Source organism: Suncus etruscus, chromosome 11 (genome assembly GCF_024139225.1).
Source record: "Suncus etruscus isolate mSunEtr1 chromosome 11, mSunEtr1.pri.cur, whole genome shotgun sequence".
Classification (NCBI taxonomy): domain Eukaryota; kingdom Metazoa; phylum Chordata; class Mammalia; order Eulipotyphla; family Soricidae; genus Suncus; species Suncus etruscus.
In genome coordinates this window covers 4,495,981-4,517,801 of record NC_064858.1, presented here as the reverse complement: position 1 = coordinate 4,517,801, position 21,821 = coordinate 4,495,981, and the positions used below count along the sequence as shown (strand labels likewise).

Here is a 21,821-nt window from a genome sequence, read left to right as displayed (position 1 = left end):
TATAAGCTTCAAATTTGAGATCCTTCCCACAAAGACCACCAAGGAGACCAACAGCATTGAATAAGGCATGGAAGTTTATTTACCAGCATGCTGGGGTTGCCCCTCTGAGGCAACAACCCCTTCCTGAGCTCTCAGACTCCTTTTACAGGGTTACAAAGGCTTCAAACCATCACAGTTATCTTTAAATTGATTGCCTGTTGTCCAGGGTGTTTCCTTTTGGACATCTAGAGTGGATTATTGTGGGTTTTAGGGCTTTGGGGTCTGCGTCACCTGAAGTAGTAGAGGTGGGGCTTGGGCGCCCACTGGGTGTCTATGACCTTGTCCACCCATAGACCCCAGGTGTTGCTAGTTTATCTAACTGTGCTGGTACGTGCCCTCGAAGTTCCTGGAACTGGCTGTTCTGGCCTAGTCTCTTCTGCCACATATTTGAGGCCTGTGATGGCAGCCCTTTATGTCTAAAGCAAAGCCAGGATTACAGAAGCAAACAGCAGTTAATTCCAAATGTACATTCCCTTCTAACTTTTAAAAAGTGATTAAATTTACATTTTTCATTTTCTTATTATCTTACTTCTCCCATCCACTCTCAGCCAATCTGAATCTCCTATTAAAATTTCTGAAATGTTCTCTAGACTTAAGTATTTATTTGTTTTTTGTATTTCTTTTCAGGTTACTATCAGGGGTGAAAAAACTCTTCATATTTCAATTGATAGATGGGAAAGTCACCGTGAGAAACAATATAATAGTAACTCATTTGACACATGTAAGTTATTTGTAATTACTGGTATTTGGCATAAAATATAATTTATATACCATGATAATAAAACATGACAGCATTTGAACTATGAAAATTACTTATGAGATCATTACAGATCTTAAAAACAAAGTCAAGGGCCCAGAGAGATAGCACAGCGGCGTTTGCCTTGCAAGCAGCCGATCCATGACCAAAGGTGGTTGGTTCGAATCCCGGTGTCCCATATGGTCCCCCGTGCCTGCCAGGAGCTATTTCTGAGCAGACAGCCAGGAGTCACCCCTGAGCACCGCCGGGTATGGCCCAAAAACCAAAAAAAAAAAAAAAAAAAAAAGCAAAGTCAAGTTTGCAACTTTAAAATGCTCAAGGAATTTTTTAAAATGTTATTTGTGATGTTTAGGCTTGATTTTTAAAAAAAATTTTTTTATTTTGTTAGGCTTGATTTTTGTTTTTGTTATTATTATTGTTGGGTGCCATAACTGGCAGTGCTCGAGTTACTCTTAATTTTCAGAGGACCATATGAGATGCTGGGGATGGAACCTGGATCAGTCTTGTGCCTTACCTTCTGTCCTCTCTTTGGCCCCTTGATTTTGATTTGTATTTTCTATTTTTTGTTGTTATTAATTCTATACTGGGAATGCTGTTTCCCCCCCAAAAAAAAGTTTACTTTTTTTCCCCCCAATAGTATCTTTACCTTGTATGTATATTTAAAACTTAAATCAGGGTCTGGACACAGGGGTCTCAAACTCAATTTACCTGCGGGCTGCAGGAGGCAAAGTTGGGGTGATCCTTGAGTGCAAAGTCAGTAGTAAGCCTTGAACATTGGGGGGTGTGACCCAAACAACTAAAACAAAACAAAGATTCCTCTAGGGCAGGGCCACAAAATGTTGTACGGAGGGCCGTTTGCGGCTCGCGGGCTGCGAGTTTGAGACCCCTGGTCTAAAGTAATAGCACAGTGGAGCACTTGCTTTACATGTGGTTGACCACGATTCAATCCCCAGTATCCCATATGGTCCTCTGAGCCTGCCAGGAGTAACCCCTGAGATAGCCAGGTGTGTCCCAAAACCAAAGCCAAACAAGCAGAAAACCTAAGCACAATTCTGATGCTAAAGAAATAAGTGCTTGGGTTCCATCCCCGGCATCTCCACCAAATAAAAAAGAAAAGAAATCAGTGCTTACGAAGTTGTGTCCTATCTAGTCTGAAAGCAAGCGGTCACTGTGTCTTGGTGGTTCAGTGGTGACTGGCTTTGCGCCCAAGTCTTGCCCGTCTCGTAGAGCTGCCTGTGGTCACTGCCCCCCGCCATCTCTCTGTCTCTGTCTTGCAGACCTGCCTGTCGTCGGTGCTGGAAAAGATCGCGGCCTATGGCCAAGTGGTGTTTCAGCTGCAGGAGTTCATTGATGAAGTCATGGGCCATAGCTCCGAGAACACGGCCCCAGGAAATGGGCCCGTGGCTAAGAAGTTGACTGAAGCCCCGTTCCGAACCTACCAGGCGTTCATGTGGGCCCTGTACAAGTACTTCATCACCTTCAAAGAGGAACTGGCGGAGATTGAGAAGTGCATCATCGGGAATGGTGGGTTGGCACTCTCTCTTTCCTGCTTCACAAAAGGCGCTGTCTGAAGGCTGCTTGGGTCACAGAGTTGGGAAAGACTGGAGTTGCAGGAGGGAACTTGGTGTACTTTGGCATGTCTGTCTCCAGGCAGCACCCACGGGTGCTTCTTGAGGATCCTGCAGGGCTGGAGGGCATCTAGGACCCAAGCCTGCAGATCACGAAGTGCTCCCCTTGGCCCATCCCCTCAACTCTGCATTCCTTTGAAACTTGAACCATCCACGTGTCTAAAATCCAAAACAGATTTCTGCTAAAATTTCTTCCTCTTGCTCCTTTTCCCCAGCCCAGAATTCTCACCCTCTCTAGAGACAACCAGATCTCTGTTTTATGACTCTTTCCAGCAATTGTTTAGATAGAAGCAGTAACATACGGGTACCCAGAAATTCTTAAAGTACTCTGTTTTTTAGCTTAAATTGTGAGGATTATACATATAAGCGATAAAGAACCTCATTGTGGGGGTCGGAGAAGGTACAGCTGGGAGTGTTCTTGCCTTGCACACAACCAGCCCAGGTTTGATCACCATTATCCTCTCCAGTCCCCCGAACACTTCGAGGTGTGATGCCCAAGTGCAGAAGCAGGAGTTACCCTTTAGTGGCCTGAAGAAACAAACTAAAAAGGAACGTAATTTTTTTTAATTATTTAGTTCATGAGTATACATCATTAGCCACTCTACTTTTCATAGTTTTGATGGTTCCTGATCTTATTAACAGCAGCTTTGTGGTAATACTCTCTAACACATAAGTGACTCCGCATGTGTTTAGCCAGTAACATGTAACATTTGTTCTTTGGCCAGAGATAATAGTATAAGAGATAAAGTGCTCCAGGCCAGAGCTATAACACAGTGGGGAGGACTTTTACCTTGCACGCGCCTGTCGTGGGTTTGATCCCCGGCATTTCATAGGGTCCCCCGACCCTTCCAGGATTAATTTTTTAGCATAGAGCCAGGTGTAACCCCTAAGTGTCGCTGGGAATAGCCCCAAAACCAAAAATGAATTTTAAAAAAAGGTAAGGTGCTTGCCTTGCACATGGCCCATCTGGGTGATCCTGGGTACCCCAATGGTTCCCCATGCCCTTTGATGAGAGAGTGATCCCTTAGTGCAGAGCCCTGAGTACCACTGGATATAGTCCAAAAAACAGTAAGAAGAGGAAGATTCTTTAATTGATATAAGAAAAAATTGAGGGCATAGAGATGATGCAATTGATAAATTGCAACTATGCAACTGTTCAATTATAAATAGCATGTGATTTCTTTTTTTTTTTTTTTTTTTGGTTTTTGGGCCACACCCGGCAGTACTCAGGGGTTACTCCTGGCTGTCTGCTCAGAAATAGCTCCTGGCAGGCACGGGGGACCCTATGGGACACCAGGATTCGAGCCAGCCACCTTAGGTCCTGGATCGGCTGTTTGCAAGGCAAACGCTGCTGTGCTATCTCTCCGGGCCCAGCATGTGATTTCTAAGTCAAACAGCACATAATGACTTGTGGGATTTGTGGGCTCTTGCCACACTGTTCTCTGTGGACTTATGGGCCAGTAATTGTTTCTCTTGCCTGTACAGACATGCATAGTCTTGCCAGCAAACTCGGAAGTGTAAGTTGACAACCCATTACAGTCTTTTCCTTTTGACTCCTTTGGCTTTTGGCTTGGGGGCCACACCTGGTGATGCTCAGGGGTTATTCCGGGCAGACCTGGGGGCCCCTTGGGATACCAGGAGATTGACTAGTGCAAGGCAAGTACCCACCCACTGTACTATCGCTCTGGACCCACCCCACCTCATTTTTCCATGGTAGGGAGGCAAGATGTCTTTTGTCTTTAAAGCATTGTTTTTGGGTTTTTTGTACGACCCTGAGCTCTTCCCGAATTATTTCATGTTTCTGTTGCTCTTTGTGTTTGGGGGGAAATGTTCCCCCTGCCCTGAGCCGGATTCTCTCATCAGCAGTTTGTGGGTCTCCCCTGCAAGGCCCCTCTTTGTCTTGCCAATGGGTTTAGTCTCCTCTGCTCGCAGACACGACCATGACTCTGGCGATAGTGGTGGACAAGCTGGCCCCTCGCCTGGCTCAGCTCAAGGTGCTGCAGCGCGTGTTCAGCACTGGCGTGGCCGAAGTGCCCCCTGACACGCGGAATGTCGTCCGGGCCTCACACCTGCTCAACACGCTGTACAAGGCCATTCTCGAGTATGACACCGTCGGGGAAGCCTCGGAGCAAACCGTACGTTGGTCCAGCACGGCCCCCAAATACCCGATCCCCAAATGCCCGGCCCAAGCCTGCTTTGCCATGAGAGGACCCATGGGGAGCGGGCATTGCTTTTTGCTTTTGCTTTTTTGTTTGGGGGTCACACCCCACAGTGCTCAGGCTGACTTTCTGGCTCTGCATTCAGGGATCACTCCTAGCAGTGTTTGGGGACCCTGTGGGATGCCAGGGATCGAACCCAGCGTCAGCTCTATGCAAGTAGTTGCCCTCCTTGCTTGCTCTGCCCTGAAGTCACTTTACTTGGTTTTAGGGTTCCTCTAATTGTGTTCGGAGACTTCTCTTCTGCTTGGGGTTGTTCCCGGTGCTGGTAGTTCTCAGGGTCTCCTCTGGTCGCAGGGATTGATCCTGGGGCCCCCTCCCTGCAGAGCATGTCTCCCTCCCCCCATAGAAGCTGACTGTGGGGTGACAGTGGGGTGGCGCAGTGTCACCCCAACAGTCACATTTCCCTTCTCCCTGGGAAACATCAACTCTCCATAGGGCCCCCCAAGGGCCCCATCCCCTGTGACCAACTCCAGTTGGCATGAGAGTCTGGACTTTGTCAGCTCCCGCCATTTATTCTGTTGTTCAGAAGCCAAGAAAGCAAGTTCTGTGAGAGGCTGTTTGGAGGGACTGGAGCGATAGCACGGCAGGGAGGGCATTTGCCTTGCACACGGCCACCCTGGGTTCGATCCCCAGCTTTCCATCTGCAAGCCCGGAGTATTTTCTGAGCACAGAGCCAGGAGTAACCCCTGAGCACCGCCAGGTGTGACCCCAAAACCTAAAAAAAAAAATGCTGTTTGGATTGTGGTGCTGAGCTAGTTCTTTCTCTGCAGGTCTCCCTACTCTTCTCTCTCTGGGTGGAGACAGTGCGGCCCTACCTGCAGGTGGTGGACGAGTGGATCGTGCACGGGCACCTGTGTGACGGCGCCCGGGAGTTCATCATCCAGAGGTGAGGGCGCTTCTCCCTGGGAGCCCCCTATTCAGGGCACCATTGGTCTCTCTGTGTGAAAGTCCTGTATGTTTGCTCCAGGTACCAGCCAGAAACTTGCCCCCAAGGTTTTCTTTGGGGTGTTTTTTTTTTGTTTTTTTGTTTTTGTTTTTTTTTTTGGTTTTGGGGCCACACCCGGCGGTGCTCAGGGGTTCCTCCTGGCTGTCTGCTCAGAAATAGCTCCTCTCCTGGCAGGCACGGGGGACCCTATGGGACACCGGGATTCGAACCAACCACCTTTGGTCCTGGATCGGCTGCTTGCAAGGCAAACGCCGCTGTGCTATCTCTCCGGGCCCCTCTTTGGGGTGTTTTTAGGGACTGGAGATTTGGGACACACCTGGCGGTGCTAAGGAATTTCTCCAGGTGGGGCTCGAACTCAATTCAGCTACGTGCAAGGCAAACGCCCTCCCCGTTGTATTGCTGCTCAAACTCTGCACTAAGAAGTCGCTCTTGGCACGCTTGGGGACCATATGGGATGCCAGGATTTGGACCTGGGTCTGACCTGTGTTGGCTATGTGCAAGGCAAACGACCTATCACTGCGCCACCTCTTCGCTCTATTGTTTTCTTTTGCTTTTGCTTTTGCTTTTGGGTCACACCTAGCAGCGCTCAGGGGTTCCTCCTGGCTCTGTGCTCAGAAATCGCTCCTAGCAGGCTCAGGGGACCATATGGGATGCCGGGATTCGTACCGCCGTCCTTCTGCATGCAAGGCAAACACCTTACCTCCATGCTATCTCTTTGCCCCCCCTTTTTTTTAATGATCTTGTATTTGGGACTTACTCAGAATGGGGAGAGACGCCCTATTTCCCCCTAAAAAGAGCGTTGGGGATACAATGGCTTCTATAGATTGAAGCAGTGAAAACGGTCACATGTAATTTTACCTACTGGGACCAGTGAAAGAAGACATTGGGTGAGTCATTTGCCTTGCCCTCTCGCCTACTGGGGTTCAGTCCCTGAATCCCATATGGTCCCTCACTCCTCACCAGAAGATATCTGAGTTCAGAGCCCAGAATAAGCCATGAGCACTGCCAGGTGTTGCTCCAAAACAAAGGATTTATCATTAATGTAAAATGTAGGGATATAAGCCAGATATTCCTCGGGTATGTGTTTTTCCACGTTAGCTGCTCTTTTACCTTCTTAGTATGATATTTACACAGCAGTTTAAACATTAATCCACCTCTCTCCCTTTTGGGGTGAGGTCAGGGGCTGTTTCATAATTATTGTTATTATTGATTTTTTTTTTTTTGGTTTTTCAGGCCATACCCGATTGATGCTCAGGGGTTACTCCTGGCTAAGCGCTCAGAAATTGCCCCTGGCTTGGGGGACCATATGGGACACTGGGGATCGAACCGAGGTCCTTCCTTGGCTAGCGCTTGCAAGGCACTGATCTCTAGCGCCACCTTGCCAGCCCCTATTATTGATTTTTTAAAATCTGAACAGAGGCCAGACCAATGGTTCAGCGGGGAGAGCACTTGCCTTGCACACAGCCAATCCGGGTTCGATCCCCGGTATCCCATATGGTTCCCCGAGCACCACCAGAAGTGATTCCTGAGTGCACAGCCAGGGATTACCCCTGAGCATCTCTGGGTGTGGCAGGAAAATTTAAAAAAACAAAACAAAACAAAACAAAAAAAAAAAACGGGGCCTGGAGAGATAGCACAATGGCGTTTGCCTTGCAAGCAGCCGATCCAGGACCTAAGGTGGTTGGTTCGAATCCTGGTGTCCCACATGGTCCCCCGTGCCTGCCAGGAGCTATTTCTGAGCAGACAGCCAGGAGTAACCCGTGAGCACCGCCGGGTGTGGCCAAAAACCAAAAATAAAAAATAAAAACCTGGAGCAATATACCTAAACTGTGCTTTAGGCAGAATCATCATTGTGTCACATCTCTTGACTCCGTAGGAACAAGAATGTCCCAGTGAACCACAGAGACTTTTGGTATGCGACATATACCCTGTACAGCGTGTCCGAGAAGACCGAGGCGGAAGAGCGGCTGAGCGACACCGCCAGCGCCAGCTCGGGCAGCGAGCCGGGGCCCTGCAGCCGCCAGCACACCATGGTCTCCTTCCTCAAACCCGTGCTCAAGCAGATCATCATGGCCGGCAAGTCCATGCAGCTGCTGAGGAACCTCCAGTGCTTCGGGGGTGCCGCGTGTGCGGCCACAGCCCCAGGTAGCAAACGGGGCCCTGCACCACGAACCTGCAGCAAACGTTGTACTGCCCAGGTTGAGAAAAGTCCCAAGTCTTGGGGCTGGAGCGATGGCAGAGTGGTAGGGTGTTTGCCTTGCACGCGCTGACCCAGGATAGACTGTGGTTCGATCCCCGAGCATCCCATATGGTCCCCCAAGCCGGGAGCGATTTTTGAGCACATAGCCAGGAGGAATCCCAGAGTGTCACCTGGTGTGGCCCCAAAACCAAGACAAACAGAAAAGTCCCAAGTCTTCTCTCTGAGATCAGGCACTCCTTGTATTCAATATAGAACCTGAAGTCCTGGCCTCAGAAGGGAAGCACGAGAGAGATTCTGAGGGCATCCAGATGAGAAAAGCGAAATCCAATTCTCTCTGTCTCTGTGTCTCTCTGTGTCTCTGTCTGTCTGTCTGTCTGTCTGTCTCTCTCTCTCTCTCTTTCTCTCTCGTGTGTGTGTGTGTGTGTGTGTGTGTGTGTGTGACTGATAGGATCTTGAGATCTTGAGTCTAGAAAACACTAAGGATTCCCCCAAAAAAGCTATATGGATTGGAGAGAGTGCACAGCAGGGAGGGCATTTGGCTTGCAGTTGACTGACCCAGGTGCGATCCCTGACATCCCATATTGTCCCTCGTGCCTGCCAGGAATGTTTTCCGAGTGCAGAGCCAGGAGTAACCCCTGAGCACCACTGGGGTGTAGCCCAAAAATTTAAAAAAAAAAAAAAAAAAAAAAAGGAATCTTGGCCAGAAACACAGGGATGGCATCTTAGCAGCCAAAGAGAACCAGGTAGTGGGGAGTAATGGCCCTTTGTCCCTCTCCTGAGCCCAGTTCCTGTCTGTTCTTGCTTGTAGATGCCGAGAGGAAGAGTCTGTACACCCTCTTCCTGGAGTCGGTACAGTCACGCCTTCGTCGTGGAGACGAGCCCCCCGCTCCGGTGCTCGCCCAGCAACAGACCACCCAAGCCGACCTCATGCAGCTACAGCCCAGCGCACTGAGGCACCTGGAGCTGGAGCATGTCCACGACCCGCTGCTGGCTCTCAACTTTGCCAGGTGACAGCTGCCCCCATCCTCCTGGCCGTGGTTCCGCAGGCTACTTCTGCACTCTGCTTTCTGGCTGCTTGTTTCTGGCCCATTTAAGTCCCACTGACCCGCATTCCCTCACAGCACGGATCATTCAAGCCTCCATGGGTGTTTGTTAGTTTCTTTGGTTTGGTTTGGCTTTGGGGGTCACCTCTAGCCCTTCACAGCAGCTCTTCCTGCCTCTGCACTCGGGGGACCCGTGGGTGCCAGGAATTGAACCCACGTTTGCCAGAGACACGGCAAGTGCCCTCCTCGCCACTGTCCTCTCTTTCTGGCCCTCAGCCACAGACTTCCTACCTCACCAGGGTGGGCCCACAGGACAGCTGTCACCCACACACAGGTGCCCCCAGACCATGAGCAGGTGTGGCACAGGGAGTCACAGCTACCAACTTGTCTGTGGATCTTGGCCCTGCTTAGCTAGTATATTAATGAGGTTTTTCTTTCCCCATTTATTTTCTTATGGTTACCGTGACTTACAAGACTGCCTGAGAGTGTTGTAAGTAATTTGAGAGCTACTTAGCAGTTGTACTGTTGGACAGTGTCCCAATGCCACCTCTCCAGAGTGGGAGGTGAGGCCTGAGTGGCCTGTGCCCGTTGTCTGCGCCCAGAAAAGCCTCCTCAGGACTAGCTCTGAACACCTGAGTGACTGACCAGCTGCTTTACTCCAAGACTATTTTAAGGGTTAAAAAATAACTTTCTTGTCTGTTTTGTTTTTGGTTTTAGGTCGCACCGGCAGCGCTCTGGGGTTCCTCCTGGCTCTACGCTCAGAAATCGTTCCTGGCAGGCTCTGGGGACCCTGTGGGATGCCGGGATTCGAACCACCATCCTTCTTGATGAAAGGCAAACGCCCTACCTCCATGCTATCTCTTCAGCCCCACAAATGTGGGCTGGAAGGGGGCCAGAAAGATTACACAGCAGTAGGGTGTTTGCCTTGCACACAGCCGAACCAGGATGGACCGTGGTTTGAATCCCAGCATCCCATATGGTCCCCCGTGCCTGCCAGGAGTGATTTCTAAATACAGAGCCAGGAGAAACCTCTGTACACTGCTGGGTGTGGCTCCCCCAAAAAAACAAAAACAGAACAATTTTTTTGACTTTTTTTTAACATGACTTAGATTTCGGGGCTCGAGAATCCTGTTGCCAGTCACAGATTAAAGAAACTTCGCCCTTGTGTTTCAGGCTGTACCTGGAGCAGAGTGACTTCCACGAGCAGTTTGCTGGCGGCCAGGTCTGCGTGGACCGCTCGGCGGAGTCGGTGACCTGCCAGACTTTCGAGCTGACCCTGCGGTCCTGCCTCTACCCGCACATCCACAAGCAGTACTTGGATTGCTGCGGCAGCCTCATGCGCACCCTGAAGAAGGATTACAGGTATGGCCTTAGCGTTTTTGGTATTTTTGTGTTTTTTTTTTTTTGGTTTTTTTGTTTTGTTTTTTGGGCCACACCCGGCGGTGCTCAGGGGTTACTCCTGGCTGTGTGCTCAGAAATAGCTCCTGGCAGGCACGGGGGACCCTGTGGGACACCGGGATTCGAACCAATCACCTTTGGTCCTGGACCGGCTGCTTGTAAGGCAAACACCGCTGTGCTATCTCTCCGGGCCTGAGGGTTCCTGATTGACCAGTTTTTGTTATTTTTTGCCTTTTTGTGTGTGTGTGTGGTTTTTGGGTCACACCCGGCAGTGCTCAGGGGAAACTCCTGACTCCATGCTCAGAAATTGCATGGGGGACCTTATGGGAAGCCGGATTCGAACTGATGACCTTCTGCATGAAAGGCAAACGCCTTACCTCCATGCTATCTCTCCGGCCCCGTTTTTGTTGTTTTTTGGTTTTCGTTTTGGGTCACACCCAGCAGCACTCAGGTATTACTCCCCGCACTGTGCTCAGGAATTACTCCTGGAGGCACTCAGAAGTCCATATGGGATAAAGGAGTTCAAACCCAGGTTAGCCATGTGCAAGCCAGGTGCCTTATCCACTGTGCTATTGCTTCAGTATCAGTAATTATTTTTTTTTCTTTAGTTGTTTTCTTTTTGGGCCACACCCAGTGGTGCTCAGGGGTTACTCCTGGCTATGCACTCAGAAACTGCTCCTGGCTTGGAGGACTATAAAGATGTCGGAGGATTGAACCACAGTCCATCCTAGTTTAGCACATGCAAGGCAAATGACCTACCATCTGTGCCACCACTCCAGCCCGTAATTTTTCTTTTATGCATAGGAAAAAGGCTGGCAAGAAATGCCCTAAGTAGCCAGCGAGGTGGCGCTAGAGGTAAGGTGTTTGCCTTGCAAGCGCTAGCTAAGGAACAACCACGGTTCGATCCCCCAGCATCCCATATGGTCCCCCCAAGCCAGGGGCAATTTCTGAGTGCTTAGCCAGGAGTAACCCCTGAGCATCAAACGGGTATGGCCCGAAAAACCAAAAAAAAAATATATATATAAATATATATCTGATCCTTGCCAATTCAGATTATAAACCTCCACTCTACTGCTAGAACAGGAGCACACTGGGAAGGGTGTTGGCCTTTTACAACCGAGATTCGATCCCCAGCATCCCATAGGGTCCTCTGAACCCAGCCAGGAGTAATCTCGGAGCCCAGAGCCAGGCGTAAACTCTGAGCACAGCTTGGTATGTGTGACCCAAAGCCTCAGTCCCTATAATGGTTGTGTGGGAAATGACTGATGTAGAAGCTTGTGTCAGTCCTTCCCGTCACTTCTTTCCTCTTCGTTTAGGCTGATTGAATACTTGCAGGCCATGAGGAACTTTTTCTTGATGGAAGGCGGCGACACCATGTATGACTTCTACACGTCCATCTTTGACAAGATCAGAGAGAAGGAAACCTGGCAGAACGCGTCTTTCCTCAACGTCCAGCTGCAGGAAGCCGTGGGACAGCGCTACCCGGAGGACAGTTCACGGTAAATCAGTAGGTGCTGTCAGCAAAGACGGGCTGGAACACAGGACAGCGGCAGGGTGCTTGCCGTGCATGCAGCCAACTCAGGTTTAATCCTCAGTATCCCATATGGTCCCCAAGCCCCGCCCCCCCCCCCAGGAGTGATGCTGAGCATCACCCGGTATGACCCAAAATCAGAAGCAAACGAAAGGTCTTATAACTCGTGTGCTGAATCTCCCCTACATTTTATGGTTTCAGGGGCTGGAGATAGTCCAGTGGGTAGGATGTTTGCCTTGCACACAGACCATCCAGGTTTGACCCCTGGCATCCCATAGGGCCCCCCCAGTACTAATAATTGCTAGCAGTATCCCAAAAACAACAAATTATTTCATCGGTTTGTGTGTTGATTTTTTTTTTTCTTTTTTGGTGTTGGGGTCACACCCAGCAACGCTCAGGGACCATATGGGATGCCGGGATTCAAACCACCATCCTTCTGCGTCTAAGGCAAACACCGCTGTGCTATCTCTCCGGGCCCCGCCCCTTGCTTTCTTTTTTTTTTGTTTTTTGTTTTTGTTTTTGGGCCACACCCGTTTGACGCTCAGGGGTTACTCCTGGCTATGTGCTCAGAAATCGCCCCTGGCTTGGGGGGACCATATGGGACGCCAGGGGATCGAACCGCGGTCCTTCCTTGGCTAGCGCTTGCAAGGCAGACACCTTACCTCCAGCGCCACCTACCCGGCCCCTCGTCTTTTTTTTTAATTTAAGTTCTCATATGAACCTTCCGAACTTTTCTGTTACTTTGTACCTTAGAAAATAAGAGATTTTGGGGCTGGAACAATAGCACAGTGGACAGGGCGTTTGCTTGCATATGCAGCAGACCCGGGTTCAATCTTCAGCATCCCATATGGACCCCAAACCTGACAGGAGTGATTTTTGAGTGCAGAGCCAGGAGTAACCTCTGAGTGGTGCTGGGTGTGGCCCCCAAAAAACAAAAGAAGAAATAAAGAAAATGAGGGGCCTGGAGAGATAATATAGGGGTTAAAGTGTTTGACTGGCCTGTGGCTGGCCCTATTTCAGTCTCTGGGCTTACCCCCCCGGCTCTGTACTCAGGGATCACTCCTGCTGGACTTCAGGGACCATATGGGGTGCCTCAGATCGAACCCGGGTCTCTTTTAAAGGAGTAAAGTTGATGAGCGGAGGATTCACACTAACATACAGTTTCTTTTTCTAGTCTCTCGATAGCTTTTGAAAACGTTGACACAGCCAAGAAGAAGCTCCCTGTGCATATCTTAGATGGTTTGACCCTGAGTTACAAGGTACGCATCACTGAAGCTATTTCTAAAAAAATACATGGTCTGCTGAAATTCAAACATGTGAGTACTGGGTTACTCTGTTTAAATTTTGTGGGTTTTTTTCTTTTGACCTCCCTGTAGGTTCCATGGCCTGTGGACATTGTTATAAGTTTGGAATGTCAAAAGATTTATAATCAAGTCTTCCTTCTCTTACTACAAATCAAGTGGGCAAAATACAGTCTGGATGTTTTACTGTTTGGTGGTAAGATGTTTTAAGTTAATAAATACACATTTTTTTAGGGCACATAGAAATATTCAAATGATGTGTATTTCTGGCAACAGTTTCACAAACCTCATGATTTGCACCAGTGGTCCTCAAACTTTTTAAACAGGGGGCCAGTTCACTGTCCCTCAGACCATTAGAGGGCCGGACTATACTGAAAACAAAAACTATGAAAAATTCCTATGCACACTGCATATATCTTATTTCGAAATGAAGAGACAAAACGGAAACAAATACAATATGGAGCCCACAGGCCGTAGTTTAAGGACCACTGATTTGCATTGATTAGGAATTGAGTCAATCAATTTTTTACTTGCTTGTGCTCACAAATTTATGTGTGTTAAGAGTACAGCCTGACACCTCTCAAAAGACAGGTTTCAGAGCCAGAGAGATAGGACAACAGGAATGGTGTAAGAGTCCTGAGCATCTGGGTGTGACCTAACAAAACAAAACCATCAAAATGCACCAGCCCCTCAACACCAACCAAATGAAAGAGTCTCACTGATCTCATCCTGCTTGTCCCATCATTTTCTCTTTTTGGCGAGGCCCAGGTGTGGGGCGGGGGCAGGGATTCCCCACAGAGAGCCCAACTAGGCCTTCATGGGTGTAAGTTATTTACACGGCCCCTGTACTCTATCCTGGCCTTGGGTTTTAAATCTTTTCCAGAAAAAGCTGGTGCTGCTGAAAGACCGAGTGCCAGAGAAGGGCCGACGAGTCAGCAAGACACGGCTGCCCCATTGGGGCCGCAGAAGGAGCCCGTGAGGCAGCGGGTCCACCGGCTGTTCCTCTTACGAGTAAAGCTCATGCACTTCGTGAACAGTCTCCACAACTACATCATGACCAGGGTGCGTGTCTCCTGTCGCCCTCGGTCCCTCATTGGTGACACACTGGCCCAGGGGCTGACTGCCTCGGACAGGATCAGGATTGACCCGGGGTTCCATCCCAGCATCCCATTGGTCCCCCAAGCACCATGAGGAGTGATTTCTGAGTGGAATATCCCTGACCACCTCTGGTGGCCTTTAGGTAGCCCCAAAACCAAAAAAAATAAGAGAGAGAGAGAGAGAGAGAGGAGGGAGGGAGGGAGGGAGGGAGGGAGGGAGGGAGGGAGGGAGGGAGGGAGGGAAGAAGGAAGGAAGGGAGGGAGGGAGGGAGGAAGGAAGGAAGGGAAGGAGGGAGGGAGGGTGGAAGGGAGGGAGGGATGGAGGGAGGGAAAGAAAAGAAAAGAAAAAAGAAACAGGTTTGTCACAAATATGGTGATGGGGAAATGACTTTGGATCGTATGAGCCCCAGAGCCCTCCCCGTCTCACCAGACCCCCTGACCCTCTCTGGGGAGATGCCTGCTGAGTTTGTGGATCTCCTCCCGCCTCAGGGATCAGCTCCCTTGCAGTGACAGGCCTCTGTGAGGCTGCTGTAAGGACAGGGACATCCTTTGAGGGGCCTAGGGGAGACCCACCGGCCAGCAGCTCTCTGCTGGGCTCCAGGCCCCGGTGCTTCGGGGTGCTGCGGTCGGTGCGGTCCAGGCTCCCTGGCAGTGCTCGGCCCTGCAGCCCCACAGCTGAAGAAGTTGTGGCCACTGCTCTGCCTCCTGAGGGTTTTTCTTTAGAAATGAGAAGTAACTCGTGGCAAAGAAACCAAAACTGCTTCTCACACACGTCTTCAGCGTGGTTCTAGGAAACATCCTAAAACGAAGCAATAGCATAGCGGGAAGGATGCTTGGCCTCTATGTGGTTGACTTGAGTCCATTCCCCAGGATCCCAAATGGTCCCCTGAACCCCACCAGGAGTGATCCCTGCATGCAGAGCCAGCGCAAACCCTGAGCACTGCTTGATGAGGCCCAGAAACCAACCCCCCAAATTTTTTTCTTCGTTCTAGTCAAGAAATCGACCTGATACGTGTTTGGTAGTGACCACATTTGACTGGATGGTCTGAGGGGCTGGATCAGGGTCAGTGAGTTCAGAGTGAGGCCGGACAGGCCCAGACACCCGGCCCTCCCACCTCCTAGCAGAACTCGCCACCCCTGAGAGATGCCGTCCGTGTCAACCTTAGGGGTGAGGCTGAAGGGGGCTTGAAGAAAAGAGAGGATGGCAGTGAAAAGTTTTCTTGTGGCTGGAGCAATAGAGCAAGTAGGGTGCTTGCCTTGCACGCAGCTGACCGAAGTTTCAGTCCCCAGCACCCCATACGGCCGCTGAGACCCCCCAGGATTGAGTTCAGAGTGCAGAGCCAGGAGTAGCCCCTGAGCACTGCCGGGAGTGACCACAGACAAGCAGGTTTTCTGTGTGGTGTCCGACTCCCTAGAGAAGGCGCCGCTGATGAACTTGCGGTCTTCCCTCCCAAGATCCTCCATAGCACCGGGCTGGAGTTCCAGCATCAGGTCGAGGAGGCCAAGGATTTAGACCAGCTGATTAAAATCCACTACCGGTACTTGTCCACCATTCACGACCGCTGTCTGCTGAGAGAGAAGGTAGGGGTGCTCGTGGTGCCACGGAGACGGGGGTCGTGGGGGTGGAGGGTGGGGTGCCAGGGGGACCCTGTTTGGGGAATCGCTCTTTACTTTCTGGGTCGCAGAATATCCTCGACGTAAACACTAGGTTGTGAGCTGTCTGGCTGGAAGTTGCCTTGGAGGGAACACAGTCGGGGTTTTATGCACTCTTATTTTGTATGTTTTTTTTTTTTATAAAATCTTTATTTAAGGGGCCAGAGAGATAGCATGGAGGTAAGGTATTTGCCTTGCATGCAGAAAGATGGCGTTTCGAATCCCGGCATCCCATATGGTCCCCCGAGCCTGCCAGGAGCGATTTCTGAGCGTAGAGCCAGGAGGAACCCCTGACCACTGCTGGGTGTAACCCAAACATCCCCCCCCCCCAAATATTTAAGCACCATAATTACAAGCATGATTGTAGTTGGGTTTTAGTCATCAGAACAGCCCCTTCACCAGTGCAACATTCCTACCACTGATGTCCCCTATCTCCCTCCTCCTCCACCCCGCATGTATTCAAGACAGATATTGTACTTCTCTCTCTCATTGACATTATCGCCATAATGTCAGTGTAGTTTTTCTCTAACTGCACTCACCCCTCCTTGAGTTGAGCTTCATATCAGGAGCCCTCATCTCTGGGCATTATTACAATAATGTATTATTTTTCTTAAAAACCATAGATGAGTGAGACTATTCTGTATCTATCTCTCTCCCTCTGACTTATTTCACTCAGCATAATAGATTCCATGTACATCCACATATAGGAAAATTTCGTGACCTTATCTCTCCTGACGGCTGCATAATATTCCATTGCATATATGTACCACAGTTTCTTTAGCCATTCCTCTGTTGAAGGGCATCTTGGTTGTTTCCAGAGTCTGACTATTGTAAATAGCACTACAATGAATATAGGTGTGAGGAGGGGATTTTTGAATAGTATTTTTGTGTTCCTAGGGTATATCCCTAGGAGCGGTATAACTGGATCATATGGGAGTTCAATTTCCAGTCTTTTGAGGAATCTCCATGTTGTTTTCCATAAGGGCTGGACTAGACATAATTTTCACCAGCAGTGAATAAGCGTTCTTTCTCTCCACATCCTAGCCACCACTGATTGTTCTCATTCTTTGTGATGTGCGTCAGTCTCTGTGGTTTGAGATGGTACCTCATTGTTATTTTGATTTGCATCTCCCTGATGATTAGTGATGTGGAGCATTTTTCATGTGTCTTTTGGCCATTTGTATTTCTTCTTTGAGGAAGTGTCTGTTCATTTAATGATCCCTGAAAGTATAGTCTTTAGGCACTATTTGAGACACGGGCTTTCAAGTTGAGAAAGAGCAGCACTTCAGCCAGTCACGCGAGTGTTTCCCTCATCCCTTAGCTTCACCCACACCAGCCTTTACCTGGACACACAGCACCAACACTGCCAACTTTGTGTCATCCTGACCCGACACGGTCTCTCAGCGTCAGCAGTCCCATTTCATCTGCTGGGCCCACGAGAGCTGGTGCTACCTATGGGCCTGGCAAAGGGCTGATCTGTGGGGTCCCCGAAAGAGACTCACGGCCCATTCTGGAATGGGCTCAAGCTGAGCAGTGGGGGTGGCAGGTGGGCATGCTGGGTGGTGACGTCTGCATATGCTACGCCCACAGGTCAGCTTTGTGCAAGAGGCCATCATGAAGGTGCTCAACCTGGCACTCATATTCGCTGAAGGCTGGCAGGCCGGCCTGGGCACCTGGCAGTAAGTGCTTCCCGCTGCCCTGTTCCCAGTCTGTCCTTCTTTGTGGGGGTCCCATTCCGGTAGTGCCAGACTGGACCTGTCCACTTTGAGTGGGAGCCATAGCCCAGTGGGGAGGGTGCTTCCCTGCCACACATCAGACCCGAGTTCAAGCCCTGGCATCTCAGAGGGTCCCCTGAGCCCTCGACCCATGCCTTGAGTACAGAGGCAAGAAGAGTCAGCCCTGAGAACCGCTGGGTAAGGCTAAACCCTGTTCCCCCCACCAAAAAAAAAAAAAAAGAGAATGTGATTGATTTATGTGAAGAAGGCAGCAGGTGGAAAAATCTGGCATCCTGGGGCCAGAGAGAGAAGAGCATACAGTGTGTCGGGCATTGGCCTGGCATAGAGAGACCTGGCTTTAACCCCAGCATCCCATAGGGTCCCTGGGGCACAGACAGGGGTAACCCCTGAGAATTGCCATGTATGGCCCCAAAACAAACCAACCACAAAAATGCAACAGATGAATAGATGAGCAGAAACAGAACTGGGGAGTGGAAGAGGTTGGGTCCCAGATCTATCCAGAATCAGCAGCTTGGTGCCCTTTCGAGTCTTTGCTTTAGAGAGTGTGGGAAAAGTTATTTAGAAATTGGGGCTATCCGGGCCAGAGAGATCTCATGGAGGTAAGGCATTTGCCTTGCAATCAGAAGGTCGGTGGTTCAAATCCCGGCATCCTATATGGTCTGCCAGGAGCTATTTCTGAGCGTAGAGCCAGGAGGAACCCCTGAGCGCTACCGGGTGTGACTCATAAACCAAAAATAAAAGTTGGGGCTATCAAGGCAGCAGGCTGGGGGGCACTGGTGGTGTAACTGAGGCTGGGACATTGTTCCCCCAACACTCAGCTGTGAGTAGTGTGAGATGTGAATCACAGTGCCTTTCGGTCTTAATGAAAATAATTTTTCAGGGGCCAGGCAGTGGCACCAGAGGTAAGGTGCCTGCCTTGTCTGCGTTAGCCTTGGACGGACCTCGGTTCGATTCCCCAGCGTCCCTTATGGTCCCCCAAGCCAGGAGCGACTTCTGAGTGCAAAGCCAGCAGTAACCCCTGAGCATCACTGGGAGTGGCCCAAAAACTAATAATAATAATAATTTTTCAAGAGATATATAAAAAATTAAAAATAAAAGTAGACAGGATAGGGCTGGGGCGATAGCACAGCAGGGAGGACGTTTTCCTGAGCAGAGCCAATGTACTGTTGGCTGTAACCCGAAAACAAAACAAAGGCATTTTATGTTTTATTTTATAACTTTTAATTCATTCCTCAAAGTTCGAGTACACTTGCAATCGCTCCCCAAGTACTTTCTAAACGACCTAACACCTCTTGCAGGGGTCTCAAACTCAATTTACCTGGGGGCCGCAGGAGTGCAAAGTCAGTAGTAAGCTTTGAGCATTGGGGTGTGTGACCCAAACAACTAAAGCAAAACAAAACAAAAAAAGATTCCTCTAGGGCAGGGCCACAAAATGTTGTATGGAGGGCCGCAAACGCGAGTTTGAGACCCCTGTTTATGGGCTCTCTCCTAGGATGGAGTCGATAGAGAAAATGGAGTCTGACTTTAAAAACTGCCACATGTTTCTTGTGACCATCTTGAATAAAGCCGTCTGCAGAGGGTCCTTTCCCCACTGTGAGTAATCGGGTTAAGGTACTACTGGGGGCTGGGAGGGTGGGACCAGTGTGATAGTACAGCAGTATGGCATTTGCCTTGCACGCTGCTAACCCGGGTTCGATCCCTGCATCCTATATACCCCCCCCCCCAGCCCACCAGGACTAAGTCCTGAGCATCACCAGATATGACCCAAAAATAAAACAAAACAAAAATCCTACCATGTGGGCCAGAGAGGGCAGCAGATAAGGCACTTTCTGGCTTGGATTTGATCCCCATAATCCTCTATGGTTCGTTGAGCCCCTCTGGACAGATCCCTGAACATTGCCTTGTGTGACCCAAAACAAAAACAAAACCGGGGCCAGAGAGATAGCATGGAGGTAGGCCGTTTGCCTTGCATTCAGAAAGACGGTGGTCGATCCCGGCATCCCATGTGGTGCCCCGTGCCTGCCAGGGGCGATTTCTGAGCATAGAGCCAGGAGTGACCCCTGAGCGCTGCCAGGTGTGACCCAAAAACAAAACAAAAACAAAAACAACACACAAAACCACTGAGCCAAATGTCTTGGAAACTTGGTGTGTGTTTTGCTTGGGGATTGATTTTACAAGCAGGTAGAGTTTTCCACTGTCTTGCAGCCAGAGGAGGCCCTCAGTGGATGTTTGAGACTCTGACTGGACTTTGGGGTATCAGCAGGGTGCAAGTGGGACAGGCCTGTGCCACTGCCTCCTCTTCTGTGTGGGTTTCTGAAGCATCCATTGGGTCATAGGGAAGGCACAGCAGCCTCGTCGGATTTTTCCTGGAGCCTCATCTGGGCTCCTTTCAGGAGAATCAGTGGATCTCATCATCTCTTCCCTCAGCATTTCCAAAGCTCTTCACATTGCCCCATACCCCAGGGAACCGCCAGGCTGCTGGGTCAGAACCAGTGATGGGCCAGAGCAAGCGCAGCAGAGGGGGCTTTGGCCTTGCATGCCACGGACTGGGTTCAATCCTCAGCACCCTGTAGGGGGCCTAGTAGGAGTGATCCCTGAGCACAGAGCCAGGAGGAAAGCTGGCTGTGGTTCCAAAACACTAAAAATAAACACACAGTGATCTGGGTGAATCACAGGCAGGGTAGACTAGGGCATTGTTTTTCAACCTTTTTGTGCAAAGGCACACTTTTTTCATGCAAAAATATCACGAGGCACACCACCATTCGAAAATGTAAAAAAAAAAATAATTTAACCCTGTGCCTATATTGACTATATATAAAGTAATTCTCTTGAATCAGAATCAAAAAAATAAAGAAATTATGTGTTATAATTGCTTTATTATGAAATAATCTAATGATTTGTCTATTTGTGAGCTGAAGCCTCATGTTACGGATGAAATTGGAATTTTTCCCACGGCATACCAGACAATATCTCACGCACATTAGTGTGCCACAGCACAGTGGTTGAAAAACGCTGGACTAGGGGGGGTCTGCTGACACCAAGGACCAAGCTTGGACCAAGGGGAATCTCACCCTTAGTGTTTCCCTCACTCACCCCAAGTGGCTGGACGTTGGACGTTGGTGCAAACACAGTGGAAAGAGATGCTCATCGCATTCACTGTGCTGTTTCCTTCTACTGGCACAGGCTGTTGGGTAGAGCTGCCTCCAGATTTCGTGGCATATGGGACAACTATGACTCATGCAGTGAAGTGCCCAGATATTTGTTTCCAGGATTTAGAAGAGCTACAACAGAACAAAATGATACCCTTTTGACTTGCATTGAATAAATAGCCTTTATTACTTTTTTTTTTTTAGCCTGTATTTTCTTTAAAAAAAAATAATAGCTTTTGACTGAAGATAGAGAATGTCATGTGAATTTATTAGAACAATGCTTGGACCTGTTCAGACCTTGTTGTTTATTTTTTCCCGTGGTTTTCTTCTTCCCACAGTGGAATCTCTAGCTGTGTCGCTCATGGCTGGCATGGAACAGAGTTGAAGCACTCTATGCTCCTTACGTGTCCGTGTGGTCACAGGCAGGTGAGGCTGGACTCTCTTTCCCGGGTTCATTCAAGAGCATGTCTGTGCTGGCCCCAGGCTGGGTCCAGCGGGTGGAGAGAGTCTGCGACCAGCAAACGAGAAAATCCAAACCCACCCCGTGTCTGCGCTCAGCACTGTGGGTTTATGCTTCCTCAGTCTGGAGTCTTGGAGCTTTGTACAGGAAACTGTGTAGAACTGTATCAATAACAGAAATGTATATAAGCTATTTATGCATACAGACTATGGCACCAGTGCCTCAAATGTGAATGATATAGTTTTGTAAATGTACTGGCAGAATTAAAAATCAATGAGAGCACTCTCGGTCCTTCTGTTCTTTTTTACTCACTGCCCTAAAAGTGTCTTGTTTTAGCTTCGAATGCTGCAAAAATATATATTCTGGGATGATTTTTTGGGGGGAGAGAGGCTCCCCCAAGTAGTAGTCAGGAGATCCTGTGACACCACTAGCAATTTGTGGCCCTCCAAAATAAGAATAAGAGAAGAGGGCCCGGAGAGATAGCACAGCGGGGTGTTTGCCTTGCAAGCAGCCGATCCAGGACCAAAGGTGGCTGGTTCGAATCCTGGCATCCCATATGGTCCCCCATGCCTGCCAGGAGCTATTTCTGAGCAGACAGCCAGGAGTAACCCCTGAGCAATGCCAGGTGTGGCCCAAAAACAAAAAAAAAAAAAAAAAAAAAAGA

General features: G+C 49.5%; 1 protein-coding gene across 1 annotated transcript in view; it reads left to right on the top strand.

The window, feature by feature from the left end:
• Positions 1-21,439, top strand: part of TUBGCP5 (tubulin gamma complex associated protein 5) — a 33,453-nt gene extending 12,014 nt beyond the window's left edge. Inside the window, exons 9-23 of the mRNA XM_049782667.1 lie at positions 667-760; positions 2,074-2,320; positions 4,357-4,559; positions 5,414-5,529; positions 7,466-7,734; positions 8,598-8,796; positions 10,006-10,194; positions 11,547-11,729; positions 12,936-13,020; positions 13,138-13,258; positions 13,946-14,124; positions 15,615-15,740; positions 17,403-17,491; positions 19,041-19,141; positions 21,036-21,439. Coding sequence (XP_049638624.1) covers positions 667-760; positions 2,074-2,320; positions 4,357-4,559; positions 5,414-5,529; positions 7,466-7,734; positions 8,598-8,796; positions 10,006-10,194; positions 11,547-11,729; positions 12,936-13,020; positions 13,138-13,258; positions 13,946-14,124; positions 15,615-15,740; positions 17,403-17,491; positions 19,041-19,141; positions 21,036-21,082 — 2,248 coding nt within the window. The 3' untranslated portion in view covers positions 21,083-21,439. The remainder of the gene's footprint in view (positions 1-666; positions 761-2,073; positions 2,321-4,356; positions 4,560-5,413; positions 5,530-7,465; positions 7,735-8,597; positions 8,797-10,005; positions 10,195-11,546; positions 11,730-12,935; positions 13,021-13,137; positions 13,259-13,945; positions 14,125-15,614; positions 15,741-17,402; positions 17,492-19,040; positions 19,142-21,035) is intronic.
• Positions 21,440-21,821: the final 382 nt, after the last annotated feature.